General features: G+C 36.7%; 1 protein-coding gene across 1 annotated transcript; it reads right to left on the bottom strand.

The window, feature by feature from the left end:
* Positions 1-510: 510 nt before the first annotated feature.
* LOC102700359 (insulin-degrading enzyme-like 1, peroxisomal) lies at positions 511-19,306 on the bottom strand. Its single transcript, XM_006658650.3, has 26 exons — positions 19,131-19,306; positions 18,923-18,998; positions 16,477-16,544; positions 15,174-15,265; positions 15,017-15,090; positions 14,887-14,930; positions 14,310-14,361; positions 12,935-13,057; positions 12,719-12,831; positions 12,453-12,615; positions 10,669-10,761; positions 10,281-10,366; positions 9,395-9,481; positions 7,668-7,771; positions 6,847-6,949; positions 6,655-6,753; positions 6,392-6,581; positions 5,996-6,057; positions 4,312-4,416; positions 3,301-3,502; positions 2,939-3,150; positions 1,914-2,038; positions 1,727-1,778; positions 1,566-1,652; positions 1,155-1,277; positions 511-1,083 (listed from the first exon to the last, which is right to left on the bottom strand). Exons 1-26 carry the CDS (start codon positions 19,287-19,289, stop codon positions 832-834), a joined length of 2,946 nt encoding a protein of 981 aa, XP_006658713.1. The 5' UTR covers positions 19,290-19,306; the 3' UTR covers positions 511-831.
* Positions 19,307-20,083: the final 777 nt, after the last annotated feature.

The raw sequence follows: 20,083 nt of genomic DNA on the forward strand, positions 1-20,083 counted from the left end.
TAGGTCTTGTATTAATGATGAAGAGCTAACTATTATATGGATGAGCTAAGAAAAAACTAAAAAAGTCTTATAGTCGGCTTGCTGACTATATTAATAGCCTTGCTCTTATGTATGTATGATTCAAGATGGCGGATACTTTTACTATATCTCTGAAATCCGAATAAGGTGACTTGTGATGCAGAAATAGAAATCCGAATAAGGTGACTTGTGATGCAGAAATAACACGAGTGTTACGCGCACTCAGGGGCGGATTTACAGCGGCCCCCACGCGCTGGATTCCTTATGGAAAATAGAGGGGAGGAAGAAGAATATGAGGGGCTGCAGGTGAAAGAATGTAATCAGTTCCTCCAACCTTTAGATCCTAGATCCGCCGCTGCGCGCACTAAAACGAAAACGACTCAAACAAGTTTTGGAGAAGGACCGAGGCGGAAGCACCTCTGCTCTGATGAAGTTGTAGGATTCGAACCCTGGTAGTAATATGAATCCAAATGGTGATCTCCAGTGTCGGTCATCGTTTGGTGCCAGCAAAAAGGAGAATGAAAGGTCATGGTACAAGGGTACAAAGAACATGAGAACAGTAGAAATAGAGAAGTACTATCAACATATGTCCAAAAAAGGTTCCTTTACGAATGATAGAAGTTTTCCTGATGAGAACACACAAAGTGATCGCCAGTGTCAGTCACCCACGGCACGGTGACAGCAAAAAGGATAACTGAAACGTCTTGGCTAGTGTATCGGAAGAAAACGGTGGAAATACAGAAGTATCAACGTCTCTCCACATTACATGGAAAGATTATTGTTTCGAAATTTGCAGACATAAAAATGTGACCTTTATAGCTTCATCTGACCAACACCTCCCTTGAATGAACTATACAAGGGTCTCGATCTCCTGAAGCTGGATATATCAGTTATCTGATACGAATGCGGCTGTGGCTCGTCGTGAACTGTCCTTTCGTATTCGGAGGAATGGAGACCGCCGTAAACTTGTATACTAAGGATTTTCTTTTGTGGTGCATTAACTTTAACATGATTATTAAAGAACTCAATCAACTCCTCTTTATTGAGATCCCTCAGTAAAGCAACCTGCAGTTACAGAATTCCAGCAATAAAAAAAAATGACGCCAGAGAGACAAAACTACAGAAATAGGGCATACCTCCGCCTCTTTTCTATCAAAATTTAGAGTTCCTTCCGAAATTTCCTTCCAAAAGAAAGCTGATTCCTCCCTTATATTCTTGTATTTCTCCAGCTTCATGTCAATGAGAGATTTCACGTTGCTCTGCAGGTAACATAAATCACTGTACACTTTATATAGTGCCAAGTATATAGCCATACAATAGAGCTGCGGCAAGCTATAACAGAAGCAAAAAAAAAAAGCATTTTTGGCCGGGTAAGCATAAGCCGGCTTACCAGATTTCATTATCTGATAACAGAGGGGGGAAAAATACATGAGAGCAAGAAGGGGGAAGGAGAAACCAAATCAACAAGAAGTGGTTGATGCCAGCCTTGGCTGAGCTAGGTTAGCACTGTACAAGAAACTGCACACTACAGACAGCATTCATCTAACCTTGAACTCTTCATTAGGCATTTGGTACAGAATCTCTTCAAACATCTTAAGAAAAGCTTCGACTCTGGCATCCATGTTTGATGGATCCTGTTAAAAATAACTTCTTATAACAGGAGAGAAATTGTTCCAGCACTTGAAATTGCATTGAGAAATATATCTACCTTCACTGTTGACTGGATTATGAATTGCAATCCCCGAACACCAGAATCATTTCTGGGTAATGAACATGAGATTCAGAGGAGCAGCATGAGCATCACTAAGTATCACCATTACTACATACCAATGCAAAATAATGTTGCACATACTTTTACAATAAAGAACATAATTAAAATAAAGGTAGCACCGTACCTTTGTCTAAGCATTGTTATGTACCCAAGTTGCTCAACTGAACGCAATTGGTGAAAAGCTGGTTGCTTAGCAACAAGAATAAGCAATTCAAGTAGAACATTTTGTTTGAGATCATCCTGATGAATCTGTGAAGTGGAAACATTGTTATAGCATTGTAATGTGTATTGCACGTATCTTCCATGTAACACCCCCCCCCCCTCCAAAACCGCATAACCCAACCCAACCCAACGGGTGGGCCCACTTACGCTTTCGTCCTTGCTTCGTGTAAAAGGGTCAACCCAGGAGTGATATGGTTAGAAGGATGAGGCCTTATAAGTTGGTTCCACTATTGCTAAACTAGTAAGGTGGTACTAAACATGCGTACACGGCTCGTATGGGCCAGACAGACCATATTGGGCCAGGATGTCACACACACCCCCTTAAAGGACTAGACGTCCCCGTCAGTCCATCTTACCCACAACCACACAAGCATACATAGGCAAATGTCCAAGAACACATGGCCTGTGTTGGCACAGTATGCCATACCATGTCCTCTCTTAGTGCACATCCATACGTCTAGTGTTGGCACAGTATGCCATACCATGTGCCTCACATGCGTCATATGCCATATGCCCACACACCGACCCGTATGCGCAATTGCGAGAGTCGGCTCTCTAATACCATTTGTAACAGCCCACCCGTCAGAACCACGTAGCCCTTCCCAATCAACGGGCAGACCAACTTACACATACCACCCTACTTACACTTTCATCCTCACTGTGTAAAAAAGGGTCAATCGGGAGTGATATGGTTAGAGGGATGAGACCTTATAAGTTAGTTTCATTCTCGCTAAACTAGCAAGATGGTACTAAACATGCGCATACGGCTCGCATGGGCCACACAGGCCATATTGGTCCAGAGTATCACATTGCAGGGTAAGACTAGATATGATAAATGAGAAGCTAGAGTAAGAAGTTCAGGTATTCTGCTGTCAATGCACGAAAATATCCCCATAGAGAAAACATCAAAGAACTGCAAAGGCACACCTGGATATAATGCAGGAGGGAAGAATTTTTTTCATCCTGGTGATTTAGGCACAATGCTGGATAATAATACCTCAAACCCTTTTCAAGCTTTACAATTCGCTTTGCAAGATGCTGTGATGGGGATAAAGCTTTGCAGAAACTGATGGGTGCATTGAATAAGGTATCTTCAACATGTTGTACAACACCTTCTGCTTCACTCGGTTGCATGTTCCCTAATATAGTAATATTGATCACATATGGAATTAGCATAAAAATATGCAAACAATTCTCTCAAGGAGAGATTATGGGGCAATAAAGTCATTAGCGGCAGTACAAGGTAAAATAATGAGAAAAAACCAAAATATTCTAGTTATTAAACAAACCAGCGAAATAGCACTCAATAAATGTCTTTCCAAGAAGATGAGGCAAAAAGTTCTGTAGATCATTAGCTTCAATGTGACAAACTGCAGCAAGTTTTTCATCCCATGCCCAAGTTTGTTCCTCTAATATCAACGAACAATAGTATAATGCCTGCTCATATGGTTGTCGGAATTTGAAATTCTCGTACTCCTTTATTATAGTTTCCTGATGATAGAAACAAAAGATGAACATACTCAGTTCATGTAAAAGGCATAGTCTTAACATTGTATAAATCAGGCAGATAGCAAGTACGGTAGACATCCTATAGGCAGATACTCTTTTGTCCTTCAAGACATCCTAGGCAGATAGAAAATACAACATATTTAATACAATTAGAATTCTATAGATATCCAAAAATGCATACATTAGGAAATAGCACTACTGTTGCTTGTAGCTTTTCAGTTCCATTTCCCTTTCCTGGGAAGACAGTACAGAAAAAAAATGCTCTTTTCTTTTTTGCAAATTTAGCATACCTAAATCATATTACCTCTGTCCCAAAATAAGTGCAGCTGGGCTGCACTTGTTCTGGAATGGAGTATATTTTAGAGTTTTTCATTTCTCATAATTGACATGGCTACTACAGATTTACCATACCATTTACATATGTCTAAATCATATATTTGTAGAATTTGTCATTTGTCAAAATTGTCACAGTTTGGCTGTAGATAACATGTTTTGCTGTGACTATAGATAGAAACATGCTATTTGTAACCATCCTTATTCCATAATTGAGGAACAATGCACATACTCTAAGCATGTACAGTACATCCAAGTTTCAAGGAAAGCAAATGTCGGATTGCTCACTCATGAACAAGAACTACAACCTTTTCCTAAATGAAAGTAGCTCATGGTTCTGACAAGGAATCTCCTGACAGTTTTATACACGTCCAAATCACAACGAAAACAAAAATTCTAGCAGATCTGCAGAAGATATTTGGTAAGAAAGAACATGTAAACTGTAGCATCGCCATTACCTTTATTACAGCAAAACGGTCAAACTTCACTTCAAACTCTGCAATTTTTCCAATGACAGTATCCATAAGGGCTCTCATTTTGTCATTATAGCCAACCATAGTTATCTGTAAGGCAATCATAAATATTGGAGGATTAGAAAAGAAGATGATTTTGTAAGAAGAACGTCTCATAACATGCTATGAGTTCTGACTCAGAAACAAGGAACTTTTGAATGATAGATCACAATTTACAAAGGATCCATAATGAAGTTTTATAAATATGTAACAGTACAGCTTGCTACCACATGCTATACATGAAAAAATAACTGGCATTAGGCAATATTAACCATTTAAATACAGAATATAATGCATTTGTATCTGCAAATAAGAAAGAAAACAAATGGAGATAAAAGTTGCCTTAAGACTATAACTTATGAAAGCATCAATCATGTATATCTTCTAATTCCAGTAATAATGGTGTCTTTATAAACCAGTCACTGTACTTAACCAGATCCAGCTAAAAAATGCACATCTGAACCAACATTGGATGGAAAAAGGAAAATAGTTCAAGTGTCAAGACTGACGATGGTATGTTCCTTTAATTAGGATTTAATGTTAATGATAAATAATCGCATGGCAAGCATCTTATTATGAGGACCTGGCAAAAAGCATCTTATTATGAACAACATGCTATCATCTTGTCACAATTACGAAAATACAGCATATGTTTAGGAGAAAAAGATTTAAGCATAGAAGCATCATCTGTGTTGAACAAGAGCTTGGTGTGCATCATGGGTTTGATACAATACATTGTATGAATGTATGATGATGCAGGGAGGCCTGCAACATAGTCTGATTGTTGCATTCCACCCTTATTGGCAGGCATGTAACAAGTACCAACATAGATGGGTACAGAAGTGTTCGTACTTTAGTGAAAACATGGGTAAATTAGTAAAGGAAACTAACATAATGAACGAAATAGGTGGCATAAAATATTGTGTTGTGGGCAATTGGGCATGTGGTATGTGCCACTACCATGCAAGGTTACTACCAGTGCAAAACCTTTTATTTGGTGTCAGCAATTGTTGGTAACTTTCAAACTGCCACACAATTACCTCTGGGAATTTGACCAAGAATATCTTAAAAAAATATACGCACTTTGTGATCCTCAATACATATTTGCCTAAAATGCCCCATTTGACTGTACCTATCTCCCTATATTCAGTGCTATATTGATTAAGCCTGAGGATATTATTGAAGGGTATTTTCACCACATTCTATCTAATATTTTTAAAGGCAAGCTAGTAGATTGTGATTACTTGGATATATCTTACTTGGTCAAAAGTAATAAGTATGAAACAGTTCAATTTCCACATAAACAGGAAAATTCCTTCTGAACCCGCAGGAATATCATAGAATTTTCACATAAAACAGTTCAACTCTTGCAGGAATGAGGGAAAATTCTGTACTCTAAAAAGGGCCTAAGAGAAGTATGAACAACAGGACCTTCTCTACCAAAAAGAAAAAACAAAAGATACAGCAGGACAGCTATTTTCAATGATCCAGTATAGTTAACACTCACAAGCTGTCAAGCTATTCCTCTTTTCTGATATGTAACTAGTGTGATAATCTCATCAACATTGCACCATCTGGATTAGCAATGGAGATAAACAATCGATTATTTCATGCAAACTGCACAGCTGACCTGAAATCCAGTGTCATTTGGCCTAACAGTGTAGTAAAGACCAGCAACTTGAGCATCATAAGCTGAAAAAAAAAACAAAGTTGGTGGATCATTGCAACGGATAAATGAACCAACGGCAAACTAACAGGGGATGACAATGTCCTTAATCCCTTGATTTCTAGGACGATAGCTGTATGTAGAGAATGTGTTCTTGTTTACGCCAACAAAAAGAACTGAGGTTCTAAACAGAAAAAAAAAAGCTTTTCCAACTTCTCTATTACTCTAACTCTTGTATATGTCTATTTTACGTCAGATCATTGTATAGAGAGAAGTTGGAAATATAGTACTAAACAATTTAATGAACATGTGCCATACAAACGAGAAAAATATTGAGAAATCTCGTATATGACTACATACCAAAATCATTTAAATAATCCATTAGCAACCTTGTGAACATATCAGTAAGAACTGTTGATTCAGGAGAACTACAGGACAGTGGACACTGGAAATCCATCTTGACGTAGGCCTTGGGTGTGAAGAACATTGTATCAGGCTTATACCACACTCTGGAAAACAATGTTTTCCTCAGCATAAAAGGAAAATTTCCCTGTATAAACCGAAAATATCAACAAAAAGTTTCACAAAATAAATTCTGAATATTTTTTAAGGAAAACAAATACCTTTTCCTCAACATTTTTCAATGAAAGATCACTTGGAATGAAGATATTAGGTTTTGGCACGTGCAGATCGACTGCCATGGGAGCTTTATTTACCCATTTCTGTACAAATTATGTTAGAAATGTGTATGCTTCCAAATACAGAAATTGGAGTGTATTGTAAGCACAGTAACATCCAAATGTATTTATGTAAACCTGTATGATGGAAGGAGTGACTGCTTCAACTGAATATGATGTACCATACCATGGTTCTGTTAAGTTTGTCTGCCCTTCAAACTTTTTTGATTCCCAGAATATTCTGAAAAGAGATGCAGAAGATAATCAATAAATATTAATACCCGTAAAAAATATCACAACAAAAAGAACTAAACAAAGTAACAGATTAAGTGTGTGAAAGGAAAACAGAAAGCAGATGGTCATAAGAGGATCAACGAAGAGCAACAAGCCTCTTGCAGTTTTGGAAATTTAAAAGCAAAGAAGTGCAAAGGGACAAGTAATGAAATTTCTTCCACTTTCTCTAAGAAAAAACCTTCAAATTTATGCGAAGTGAAAGGTTTCTTCATCGTGTCATCTTTCTAGAAGAGTAGTATAGTGTCTTATAATAGATAAGGCAAAGAAGAATCTGAAGCGACAAACAAATGCAAAATCTGAATAATTATTTTCCAAACTACATGCAGTAATTGAAGAGAAACAATAATATGTTCTCTTGATAATTCCTAGGAAATATGTCTATCCTAAGTTTTTGGGAAGAAGCATTTGAAGGTTGTACAATGTCAATGTGAACATGCATCATTCAATTCATCAAAGATAAGTAGCATAAATGAATAATATAGAGATGAGCTTCCTAAGAAAGTAACTTTTAAAATACTACAGAAAAACATAGTATAACTTACTAAAACACATATAACTGTTTAACTATAATGTGCTGAACATTAAAATATAAAAACTATGACTGGTAGCTAAAACCTTCAAACACAACAGGAAAACCTGATACAGGCAATGTACTCAAAACGTACCTAACGTTATCTGGAGTCAAGTCATTTAATATACTCTGGATAGCATCTGGAGAAAACTTTGATGGAACAGACGATCCAATCAGCCAATCTTTCGGCGGAAAGATCTATAATAGAAGGAGATCATGAAATGATTGATACCGAGTAGAATTCATTTGCAATGTATGAACAAACAATTTGGTAGAATTTATTAGGTGGAACTGATCATTTTGTTGTTCAATGAAATATCATCATGTCTGATGTTCCTGTTAGTTTCATTTTTTGCAAACAAGCAAAAGTACCACCCCATCTTTTTGCTTCTGCTTATAAACCAAAATTTAAATTTTCAACCTTAAATTTAAAGTTGATTTTGGGGTTTTTTCATTGAAGTTTATTTTTCAGCCTTAGCTTTTAGATCTCTAAGAATACATACATAAAAGTTTTATTCATAAATTATTTTTCATTTTCAAATATACCGTTTGACTTTTTTCCACAAAAAAGCCAAACAATCACCCCCTACCTGCAAATATAACTCAAGAAAGTTGTTACAGTTTTTCGAATTGCCCCTCCCTTCTTCCCTCCCATTTTCTCACTATCCCTGAATCCATATTTCCCTTCTGCGCAAATGGATCTCTATGTCCCACGGATTTGTTTGCCTCGAAAGCTTTAATTTTGGGGGCATATGAAAAACTTCCAACTTTGGGGCCTTCAAAAACTCAGATTTTTTGGTCGAATTGCAACAAGAATCATGAAGAGAATAATAAGTTACACAGAAGCCCAGAGTCTCCTCACTGTCAGAATCATCTTTTTCCTCAGTATCTTCTCCCTCCTCACCCCTGAGCCTACTACCACTAGAGAGTACAAGTATCCAATGGCTGTGACTAGAGACTGCTAAGCTTTCCCAGACATTTACACATTGTTTTCTCGCTGACAGAAACCATATCAACAACCTTGACACATTACTGCAGTCTTGCAACATGGACTCAGTGATGAACTTTAGAAAGAAGGGAGTTATCTGGTGGCATATAGTGCATGTTCTCAGATCATTTGTGAGGGATCCCATCTAATCACATCGCTAGGAATTCAACCAAGTATTATCCAACAACTCATAGGAGCTATCAAGTTATAAGGATTTAAAAGTAGCATGATAATATAGTTTTGCACTTGATTATCTCATACAAACTTGTCTGACAAAATATATTAATAAGGTGCAGATTGATGGTAATGACCATGGTCATTCTTTATTTTTGAACGAGCACTTCAATGCCTAATTAGAAGTCAGATCTGTCTAATCAAAAAATAGCTACTCCCTCCGTTCCAAAAGATAAGCACTTGTCAACTTGTTCACAGGGATTAAGGAGAGGGGTGAAATTATATGGAGGGTGTTTATGATTGGTCGATATGAGGAAGTGGGTGGAGAAATTAAATGAGATGGTTGTGATTGGTTGAGACTTGAGACAAGGGAGTAGGTGAAGTCACTTTCTTATATAAGCAAAGAGATGCCTGCTCTTTGCCATCAATTCAAACTTTCAAGAGAAAGAAAGGCAGGATACTGTACAGGAAAACAGGCAACAATGAAACTCCTATGGATACACATGCAATAAGAAATGAGAGTCTGAAATAGGAAGTTGCAATTAAGAGAGATGCTATTGTTGCTAACCTCATTGTGAAATACAGACAAAAGATGATAAAGAATAGTTAGCAATTATGAACACATAATACAGATGTGCAAAGCAATAACTAAGATATACCTGCATGTTTGAGGAAATATCGACAACATAATACATAGGAGGATTCTTGTCACGGTAGTGGAATCCTGTCTCATGGATAGCTAGAAGCTTGACAATCAAAACAGAGTGAGGTAGTTAGCTTTTGTGCTGTGCACAGTGGACTTCATATGCATCATTATAATGTCTCAAAAACACATTTACTAAATCATTATCGTTTACAGTTAAGAAAATTATACAAATTCCAAACATTACTATACTAGTTAGACAAAACAAACCCTTTCAGGTAAGCACTGATGCTTTGTTTGAGTAGTAAAGGAAGCAATGCAAGTGTAACTCAACCAGAAAACATTTATCAAGTAGGGTCTGCAATAGAACATGCAATAATTACTCCAGTTATTTATAGATATTTGTTTTAGACATTAAGCTTCTCTCTCCTGAACCATCTATGTTTTGTCCTAACACCTAATAGCGAATTAATGAGGAACCTAACACATGCAGTGTACCAAAAAAACACATGCCAGCAATTTGACGATATGGTCACATAGTCATGCTTCATAATTCATCTTAAAAACATAAAATGTAATTTAATTAAGTAATAAAATATAGCTTCTGAGAATGCTATTTATAGATGGATAACGGAAATTTAAGAGAAAGTACTGGCAAATTACAACAAATTAGAAATGATAGCAATTAAAGATCTTATATATATCATGACCAAAATAATGATACGATCTAATGGCTTCATTCTGTCATTTATAATAGCCTGATTGTTTAAATTCAAAGTAGCACTATCAGCCCAGGGAGAATAAAAACTTAAACTGATGCCAGATAGAGCTGACAATTGATTTTGGTCATCATAAAAAAAAATCTATTTCCAAAGGGAAACAAATCCAAAACCAAAATTTACCTCGTCAAAAATCCACTTATGAGTTCCAGAGGTTTGGAGCAGTGCTATGTATCTGAACAACAGTCCAATAATGTCCTCCATGTGCTCTATCATCAATGACAATGATATGAAATAGTAGGTAAATATTACACGCACAGTAAATCTTCAATACTTAAAAGTAAAATTAAATATTCTGTCAAAAAATAAAGTTTGATCATATGCTCTCCATCCAGGTTGAAAATTAAGGATTTACCCTCCTGACCCACATGTCAATAACCTTCCTTAACCCAACGTCTTGTTTTAAGCAAGAATTACCCCATATGTCATTGTTACAGGAGGGTAAACCCGAAATTCTTAACCTAAACTGAGTGTGTTGTATTTAAAAAGGCTCTTCTTGAAGGAAACTCACCATTGCCTACATCTGTAAGCCGTATAACAACACTGAAGAATGAAAATTCATAACTCCAATCACCTTCCCATGCTCCCAAACTCATTGCCCATCCTGAGGAATTTAATGAATACAAAGTTACAAACAGCAAACACTACAAAAGATTATACATTAGATTTCCCTCGGTGAAGAATAAGCAAGCAAACCATGTAAAAATAATATAAAAATAGGAAATTATACAGTAGTAAAAGTAAACCATGCAAAAAGAGGAAATAATATAGTTATAAAACCAAATATTTGGATTTTCTGTTAATGTTTTCATGGATTGTTCCAATAAAATATTTTGTACTTTTCTTTAGTAAAAATTACATATTTGGTCCCTCAACTATGGCCTTGGTCCAATTTTCCATCCCTCAACTCTCGAAACTGTGCATATTTCATCTTTGGGATCAAATAAGGGTGGTTTTTATGATGTGGCATAGTCTTAGTTGGCAAATAAAATTTTAAAAAAATACATAGGAGATGGTAGAGGGGGGAGGGAAGGATGATAAGTGGGTTCTAGTATTTCCTTTATTTTGTTCTTGTTTATTATTAATTGTTATGGTGACATCATCATTATTTTCCTGTGTAGACTCCACATAGGCGCCATTTCACCGAGAGCCACCATGGTTTAGGCACAAAGAGGAAATGTGGACAATTTTGAGAGTTTTTTATAGGGAAAAGAATAATTTTGAGAGTTGAGGGACCAACATCAAACCAGACCATAGTTAAGGGATTAAATCTGGACCTTTTCCTCTCTTTATTGTGTATTGTTTGCCTGTTTCCAATTAAACTTTAGTTTGATTTTTCCTGACAATCCTAATGCCATTTTTGCATAACAAATATTAATAGCCTTTTGTATATTAGTAACCATAGTTTTTATGCTTTGGCTGCATGTATTCTAAAATGGAACATATTCGAGGAAGTTGATCCCAGTGAATTATCAGTACACCACCTAAAGAGGATATTGCTACCTATATATATTCTCAAATGACACATTAACTTAAAGAAAAGGAATAGCATTTCAAATACAGACTTTGCCTATATAACAGTAGGGAAGAACTGTACAGAGATAAATTAGGTGAAAAGAACACCACATGAAAGCATAATATACATAATACATAACAAACACAAAAGTCAACTGGACATGTGCACTAAAAATGGTATCTCAGTGGGAAAAGCAAAGTAAAACTAATTAAATGCATTTGGATAGTAATTAGATCAGACCAAGAACCAGCTCAACACATGTCACCTTGAAAGATCGATAAACTCTGAATTAGTTAATCACATAAAACAATCAAAAGTAGCATTCTTGAATTAAATTGCACTATTTCCATCTGGACGGCAGCTAACTTCTTCAGAGTGCCTGAGGGAATCGGTTAACCTTCTGGGTTAGCTTATCACCTCGGTCTAGTTGCTGTACTTAAACAGCTTGTGTTACTTTTCTTTTTCTGGTTTTGGGGTTCCCAAAGCCATGTAAATTGTGAATTCTATCCTTAATGAAATTGGGCGGCTTCCTTTGGCCTTCCCGGCTAAAATTAAATTGCACTATCATGCTAAACACTTTATCAATGTTCCAGTACAATCCTATATTAATCCAACAATAAGGTAAGATATTCATATTAACAGAAATATAAAATATCTTGAACAAAGAAGCAGAGAACCAGAGTATCATGTACTCATGTTATGTCAAATAGCCAATGGAACCGCGAAAAGCCTCAAACCCATCCACCAGAAAAGAAGTAAACTTCTCATATAGAACTTACCTAAATTTTTTAGCACGTAAAACAGAGATCCCTCTCCTTCATGGCCAACAAGATGACTCACATAGTTGCAAGGACCTTCCTTATAATGTTGAATATTTGGGGTGATTGGCCACAATATTCTCAAAGTGTGGCCTTCTTTTATGGGAACAGCTTTAACAAGGATCTGCAAGTCATAAACTACCATATTACATTTTTCAGGAAAAAGTGCCACATCCAGTGGTGCACTTGACTGTTCAACCTATTTTTAGCAAATAGAAAATATAAACCTGGAGATGTTCACTTGAACAAGGATGACCATGAAAGGAAAAACGTTCCCTTCCAGTATTCCTGACATCAGAGAACTTATTTTCAACAAGAGTTTGAAGGTTGTCAAGAGACTCTGCATACACAAGTTGTCAAGTAAACAGGTAAAAGAACAAAAAACAAAATTGAAGAATTTGTACAGAAATGAAAAGAATGGTGTATTCAGTTTAATGAAAAACCTTTGCCATACACAACAAGTTGCATCAAGTTGGCTGAGTAGTGTGAATTATAAAATTTAATAAGCTCATCCAGTGTATCCAGTCCGTCCTTATTTGGATTAACCAGCAAAGTGTCCCGGTTTCCTAAAATAATAGATATCAGAATATTAGTAAAACAATTATTGTTCAACCTTTGTAGCATCCCATGGGTTTTGATTCCAGAGAATAACATCTGAAATAATTTAAGGTGTAAATACTCCCTGTCCCGTAATATCTTTGTTAGATTTGAACATCTCCAAATCACATATGTGTCAAGTGACTTTTCATGGTAGTACAACTTAAAAATATTAGTAAAAACTTGGATTTTCTATTAAAAAAGTATTGTTATTAAAGTACTATCAACATCCAATGGCAACTCTGCAGAAATCATTTTCATATGCCAATTTAATTACTTGTGTGTATATTTATGATCAAAAGTTTACATTTGAATCCACTATTCTGAAACAGTATTATTTTAAGAACATGAGCAATACTGACAAAAAGAAGTAAAGTAGAAACAGAGGGCAGACATCAGTTATTCTCAATGTATAACAAACACAGAAGTAATTCATGTCCAAATTTGGAACCAAGTGCTTGTCCAAGCCGCACAATCTTCACCCATTCATATAACTACCATGCCTCACCACCAGATCAAAGAAAAGATACATTAGGTGTTGTTGCGACTTGCGACAGATTAGGTTGATGCCGAGTAGTCTTTCAGGCGGAGCTGCTGGAACACATGGGTCGACACAAGGGGAAGCTTCAAAACATTTGACCCACAAGGGCACCATTCTATGTCTTTCTGTGTCCTTCATACACTATTATTTCATTTATGACAGCAGTGTTTTTTTCATATGACCCTCATGGCTTGCATGGATCAAAATCAATACAACAGAACTTCAAGAAAATATGTGTGTAAGCCTTAGATGACAGAAATAACTACAAACGAAGAGAATCCCTCATGAAGATTGAGAATACCATAAAAGAAATGGACCCATCAAGTTTACAAATGCAGGGTTCTTTTCTCTTGGAAGAATATATAGTGAGTTTTTTTTTCTCATCCATGATAATATAAGGGTATTCAACTAGTTAAAAACATAAAATCAGAAGTTCATATGACTTGGATATATATTTTTAAGGGAATGCACAAAAGATTTGTGCGCCTTTGAATTAAGATATGACATGGATATTTTCCGCAACATTACAAAGCAAGTTCTTGAAACAACTTCTACATGAAATATTTGTGAGTTGTGTCTATAAGATGAAGATAGAAACTTGGTACCAAGCATGCAGTATACTTGCTACATCCACTTGTAAGCCAAACACTAAAAAAAAAAATGATGACTAAAACACGCACCAGTGCTAAACTTGTGATACGGATGCCTCTCTGAGCAAATATGTTTCTGGAGCTGAAACCAAAAGAGTATAGACAATGAAATTATAGCAGGGAAGAACATGGTAAAATAAATGAATTCGAAAGAAACAACAGTAATAATTCAAAAAAAAAATCCAAGCTACACCCTTCAGCTACAAAACCAGTTTTACACCCCTCAACAATCAAAACCAGACAAATACCGGTTGTAATAAAACCCGGTTGTAATGGTGGTTTTCAGGATCTTGAAATCCAAATAGTATATACTTTTTACTTGTATGGCACTTAGTTAGGAAGAGATGTAAAAATTATTAAATTAAGTAAAAACATATATTTAGATGTCAAAACCACTAACAGAGATGGGTTACATTGCTCTTAGGGAGTGGGGGTGGTATTTTATCTGGTTTTGCTAGTTGAAGGGTGAAAAATACCTGGTTTTGTAGTTGAGGGGTGATTTTTAGACAAACCCGATAATTAAGGGGTGTAATAGACTAATATGATACCATTCAACTATAACAGAAATGATTCCACTACATTGATGGGTTTTTTAACATAAAGGTACCTGATTCATTCGCCAAAGATCTGACAATAAGTTTTTCTTATTTTCTGCAGATGAAGAAAAAAGAAAGAAAATAGAAGTTAATTCTCTCAGCAGAAATGGCAGCTCCAGGCAAGAGAGAAGCAATATATACCAGAGTCAACAGCATTAACTTCCCTTAGAGTTGCATCAGGTGACATCAGTGGCTTTATAAAAAACTGTGCAAACCTAAAACAACAGAGAGAAGCAAAATGAATCAGATTTTGCAGAATAAGAACAAAGGTGAAAGGAAAGGAAGCAGTAGAAGGTACCTATCCAAAGCATCATCCAGGCTATCGTTGTTCACATCAAAAAAAAAGTTCGTATGTTCACGAGATGTGAAGGCATTGGTTGAACCCCCATGCTAAAAGAAATACCCATATGACACAATTCATTATTTCAAAGTAGAAAAAGACTAAAGTACCATGATATTATTGATATGAATTTATGAACAATTATGCCTCCTATTAACTATATCAGAGGCCAGGCAGATGATTTTTCTAATTAGTATTGTTCATAATTTAAATGGCTGAACTCTGCTCGCAAATTTCCAGTTGCAGCATAACATGTGGAGGGAATGTTCAAGGCTTCAAGGGACAGAGCTTCATTGGGGCCAACCTTGGCTCACCCAATGATTGTAAAGTATATAAGGCCATGTTTGGTTTAGCTAGGGATTACTGTAATCTGGATTATTGAGTCAAATTACTATAAGCTGGATTATTATAAGCTAAAGTAGAAAGAAATGACAAATATGTGTAATTATTTTGAAGTACCCAAGGATAGTGGGTCTTTAACCATGCAATAATCTAAAAAAGAGCACCTTTGTATGAGCTTATCAGATTATAATAATCTAGGCTCTAGATTATAATAATCGGTTACAATAATCTATCTGTTTATTTCAGCTTACTCCTAATAAGCCAGATTATAATAATCCCAAACTGAATCAAACAGGGCCTAAGATAAGTACTTCTATTTAGGACACTTTACTTATTAAGCTCCAAATTCGTCCCATGGATGAAGCCACTTGCACATCATTAGTGTTGGATTAATCTCACCCTGCCACTGCAAGCGCTGGTGTAGCACCGCTAACTCGCAGCAGTATGGGTTTACTCACAAACAGGACACTATAGCTAAGCGTATCTATAATATTCTGACCAAGTAGTACTCTCAGGGAAAAAAGGGCACTAACCTATGATCAAACATAAACTAGGTTAGCTACTTAGCTGTACAGATATTGAAATACTCTAATGGCTCTGCTTAAAGTATTATAAATGCAAAACCAAACAAGAGGCATCTAGGAAGCAGCCAGCTGCCCCCAAAATGTGGTACAAGTCTCTAGTCAATGCCAAAGTAAATTGGGCGTGGACTAGACATTTTGCAAAGAATGCAGTATACTGAAGTTCAGTTGACACTCTCCTGAAACTTCCAGTTGTTCTGAAGCATTTTCACTAAGTTTTGATATCCATTTCAGTTCGATCTAACAAATTATTGACCACAATAACATCAGGATCACTTACAAAGATCCTCTTTAGATCAACAGAACAGGTAAGAAGATTGGCCTGGCAAACTACATACCTCTGCAATATACTTTGAGTAATCATCTTCCGTAGGGTATTTCTCGCTAGCATAAAAAAGCATATGCTCTATAAAAGAAGAACCAAGAATAAGGGAATGAAACAATACAGAGCTACACGCATGTTATTACTGCAAAACACATGCCATGAAGCTCTTCAAATGCAATAGTACAATCCAATCAATATAAAAACAATGAAACAAGGTTTTAACAGTGGCTCATGATGTATTAAAACTCTTTAAAGATACATGCTACTAGTATATCATGTCAATTTCTGTTTGAGGATAGCAAGATTCCAAATAGCTCCATTGTTTTTGTTGGCTCAAACCTTATACATGTGAATCAGAAATTCAGAATCATGAGGTCAAGTGCAATGAAGTTATTGGTTCTGTTAGATTTAAGGAGATAAAGAAGAAAGAATTGGTAGAAATCAGTACAAAGACTACCAATAACTTCATTGCACTTGACCTCATGATTCTGATTCACATGTGTAAGGTTTGTGCCAACAAAAACAATGGAGCTATTTGGAGTCTTACTATCCTCTTACGGGAATTGACATGATATAATAGAAGACATCTTGATCTCATCAAACTATATAAAAGAGAATTATACCAAACAAGCCAAAATAAATAGACTAAGCATAGTGATAGCATGGCACACAATGAATGACACAAAAAAAAATTGTTCCTTTACCTATCCAAGAAAAAAATAGTTACAGTGACTAGTAGTTAAATTAATTTTCTAATTGGATAACAATATCACATTAGATTTTTACATTCATATTAAGTGAACAAATAAGATGTTCGAAGCACTCTAGTTCTGAAATGAACTTTATAATAATATATCCCATCCATTTCAATACAGAGGCAATATAACATGTATAATGTATTACAGTATTAGTATAACAGTTTCAGTCACAAATAGCAGTGCTGGTACCTTTGATCCTTTAATGAACCCATGAATTTCAGATAAGTAAGCTATTTAAAATTTTTAAGACCAACCATATTTCTCTTAATGCCCTTTCAAAATATGGGCTTTGCATCTTTGCAGATTTCAAAAATCATTATGCAACTCATGAACCTTTCATATTGGGCTATTGGCCATTGCTGGCTTGGTGCTTATTAACGCCTATCAGGAGGTATTAGTACTGGATTGATATGCTAGGTTGCATATGTTGAATTTGCTGACAATGTTGTACTTGTTTTAATCCTCTCATCCAGAGATACTCAGCATGATGCTGGAAATTCATTTTCAGATGTTTTGCATATATTTGTGCTGAGGTGTTATCATGAGAGCTTTTGCATTGTAAGAAAGTTTCAAGGGACCTTTAGTTTTTGTGTCCCTCCTTTGCAATGCCAGTTGGTGGGATGGCACCAGATGGTTTGCAAGAGGAGTTGGTAAACGTTGTTTATTTTCTTTCTAGCTTTTGTGTAAAGTACTGTTACATTTCTAGTAATGGAAATGGGAGGGGCTCATCCCTTTCTAGCTTCAAAAAAAAAAGTGCTGATATGTATTGTTAGTTTGTTACCCAAGAAACGAGAAAGTAGCATGCTGCTGTCTGTGAACTTAAAGTATTCTTTTGTTTGCACGTTTTGTGTGCGATGAGAAAAATATGCATATCCAAATTTCGACCTCCTTCATATTTACTCTACCTGTCTCAAAATGTAGCTATTCTAGGCCACGAATCTGGACATAGCTGTATTTTGGGACAGAGGGAGTACATGATCAATTCAATAATTAAACAACTGAAAGCACATTGCAATCCACAACCTAAAACAGCATTATGTAAGAAGCCAGCAAAATGTAGTTAGCAGTCTAAGCAGGCCTGACATCGGCAAATTGCGATGGAAGTGCATGGTGATGACAACAATCAATTGTATAAGGCATCAAGGTCCAAATGCACTAAGGTTATCATTTCGTTTGGTTGATTTCCATCACATAAAAAAAATGTATAGTTAGAACACTTAAGGGAAGCAGCCAACTACAACGAGAATCACAGCATCAACGACTACCAGGTTGGAAGCAGTTTTTTATACACGGGTGTATGTACACACGTTGCTTGCATGTCATCTAAATAGTTAAAAAGAAATATGAAAAAAATTGACAAGATAGTTTAATATGAATTATATCATTTCACCAACATACAAGTTTAAATTCAACTTCTACAAGTTGTAGCAAAAATAACAAAAACAATTATTAATATGCGTATACTTAGTTTCAGTTTTGTTTGTTTTTTTTTGCTACAACTTGTAGAAGTTAAATTTAAACTTACATATTTGTAGAGTGATATAACTCATATTAATTTATCTTATTAATTTTTTTCATATTTTTAATGACTATTTAGATAGCATGCAAAACACACGGGTATACATACACCCGTGTGCTAAAAACTTTTTCCCCTACAGGTTGTCAAGTGTTACGCAAACGAAGCCAAAACAGTAGGCTCACCAAGGAAGTGTGCAAGCCCAGGGAGCCCCTCGGGGTCACAGAAGTAGCCCACCGAGACGTTCATCGACGCCGCCGCCTGCAAGCACACAAGTCGGGATTCACATCCACCTACTCAAGCCAAAAAAAAAAAAACAGGAGGCAGTGAGGCACCAAACCCCCCCGGCGCGCCCCGACCGAAAGGGGCCAGCGAGGGAGCTTGGACAGAGACCTTGTCGGTGTCGGGGTCGCTGACGAGGAGGCACTCGAGCGCGTTGGGGAGCACGACGCGGCGGTACCCGCGCTTGTCGTTCCGGGGCCTGGTGATCTCCGCGTCGCCCTTCGCCGCCGCGCCGGCGGGGGCGTCGGTCCCGCGCGGCCTCGAATCCATCGCTCCCGGTCGCCGCCGGCGCAGCTGGTGTCGGACCGAGTCCTCGAGGCGGGAGGCAAGCCAATGGGCGGGCGAAGACGAGAGAAGTTGGCGTGGCAGTTGGCGTTGGCCGCGGCGAGAACGTGAGAAGAAAACAGAGTGGTGGATCTGCGTTGCGGGGGTGGTGGACCTGGACCTGGACCTGGACCTGGTGGTTGGGCACGTGAGGAGCGTGGGATATATGATGGGCTGGGCCGGAATGCCGGATGAGCGAGATGGGGATGCGGTCTCCGCGTGCACCGGGACATCTTTGTGTTGTAAGTTCGGAGTTCAAGTCAAAATGCGCGACTACACCCTCGTCTCTTCACTTCTCCCCTCTGTATGTGTAAAGTAAAATTTAAATTTTAAATATTAAATTTAGAGTTGATTGATTTTTTATCATAATTTATCACATAGAATACATATATAAAAGTTCTATTTAGAAATTATTTTTTTGTTTGTATATGTTGTTTGACTTTTTCTCTGACAAACGCAAACAATCGGCCGCTAGACTCTAGATCGTTGGGATTTTTATGGAATTTGAAGAAAACTACTAATTCTCTCGTCCAAAAATATATAAAGAATTAGCCTTTACAATTTATCGTTTTTACTGAGTTCTCGTATGAACCAATCACAGCTATCCTGGGTTAGTTTATCTATCTTTGAAGTAGTTGTGCTATAATTCAAGTTACTATGAAAACAACATAACTAGACGTAGTAAGATTCTATAGACATCACGGAAAGCGTCAAAAGAGACTGCTATCCTAGTAAAAAAA

Source organism: Oryza brachyantha, chromosome 7 (assembly GCF_000231095.2).
Source record: "Oryza brachyantha chromosome 7, ObraRS2, whole genome shotgun sequence".
In the NCBI taxonomy this organism is placed as follows: Eukaryota; Viridiplantae; Streptophyta; class Magnoliopsida; order Poales; family Poaceae; genus Oryza; species Oryza brachyantha.

What these genes read in the sequence shown, in the direction of transcription:
- LOC102700359 (XM_006658650.3), bottom strand. Translation starts at nt 19,289, where the DNA reads ATGGATTCGAGGCCGCGCGGGACCGACGCCCCCGCCGGCGCGGCGGCG. An exon ending in ACTCAAAGTATATTGCAGAG is followed by an intron (nt 15,266 to 16,476) that starts GTATGTAGTTTG and finishes TATTTCTTTTAG; the next exon opens with CATGGGGGTTCAACCAATGC. An exon ending in TGAAAAATGTTGAGGAAAAG is followed by an intron (nt 6,582 to 6,654) that starts GTATTTGTTTTC and finishes CGGTTTATACAG; the next exon opens with GGAAATTTTCCTTTTATGCT.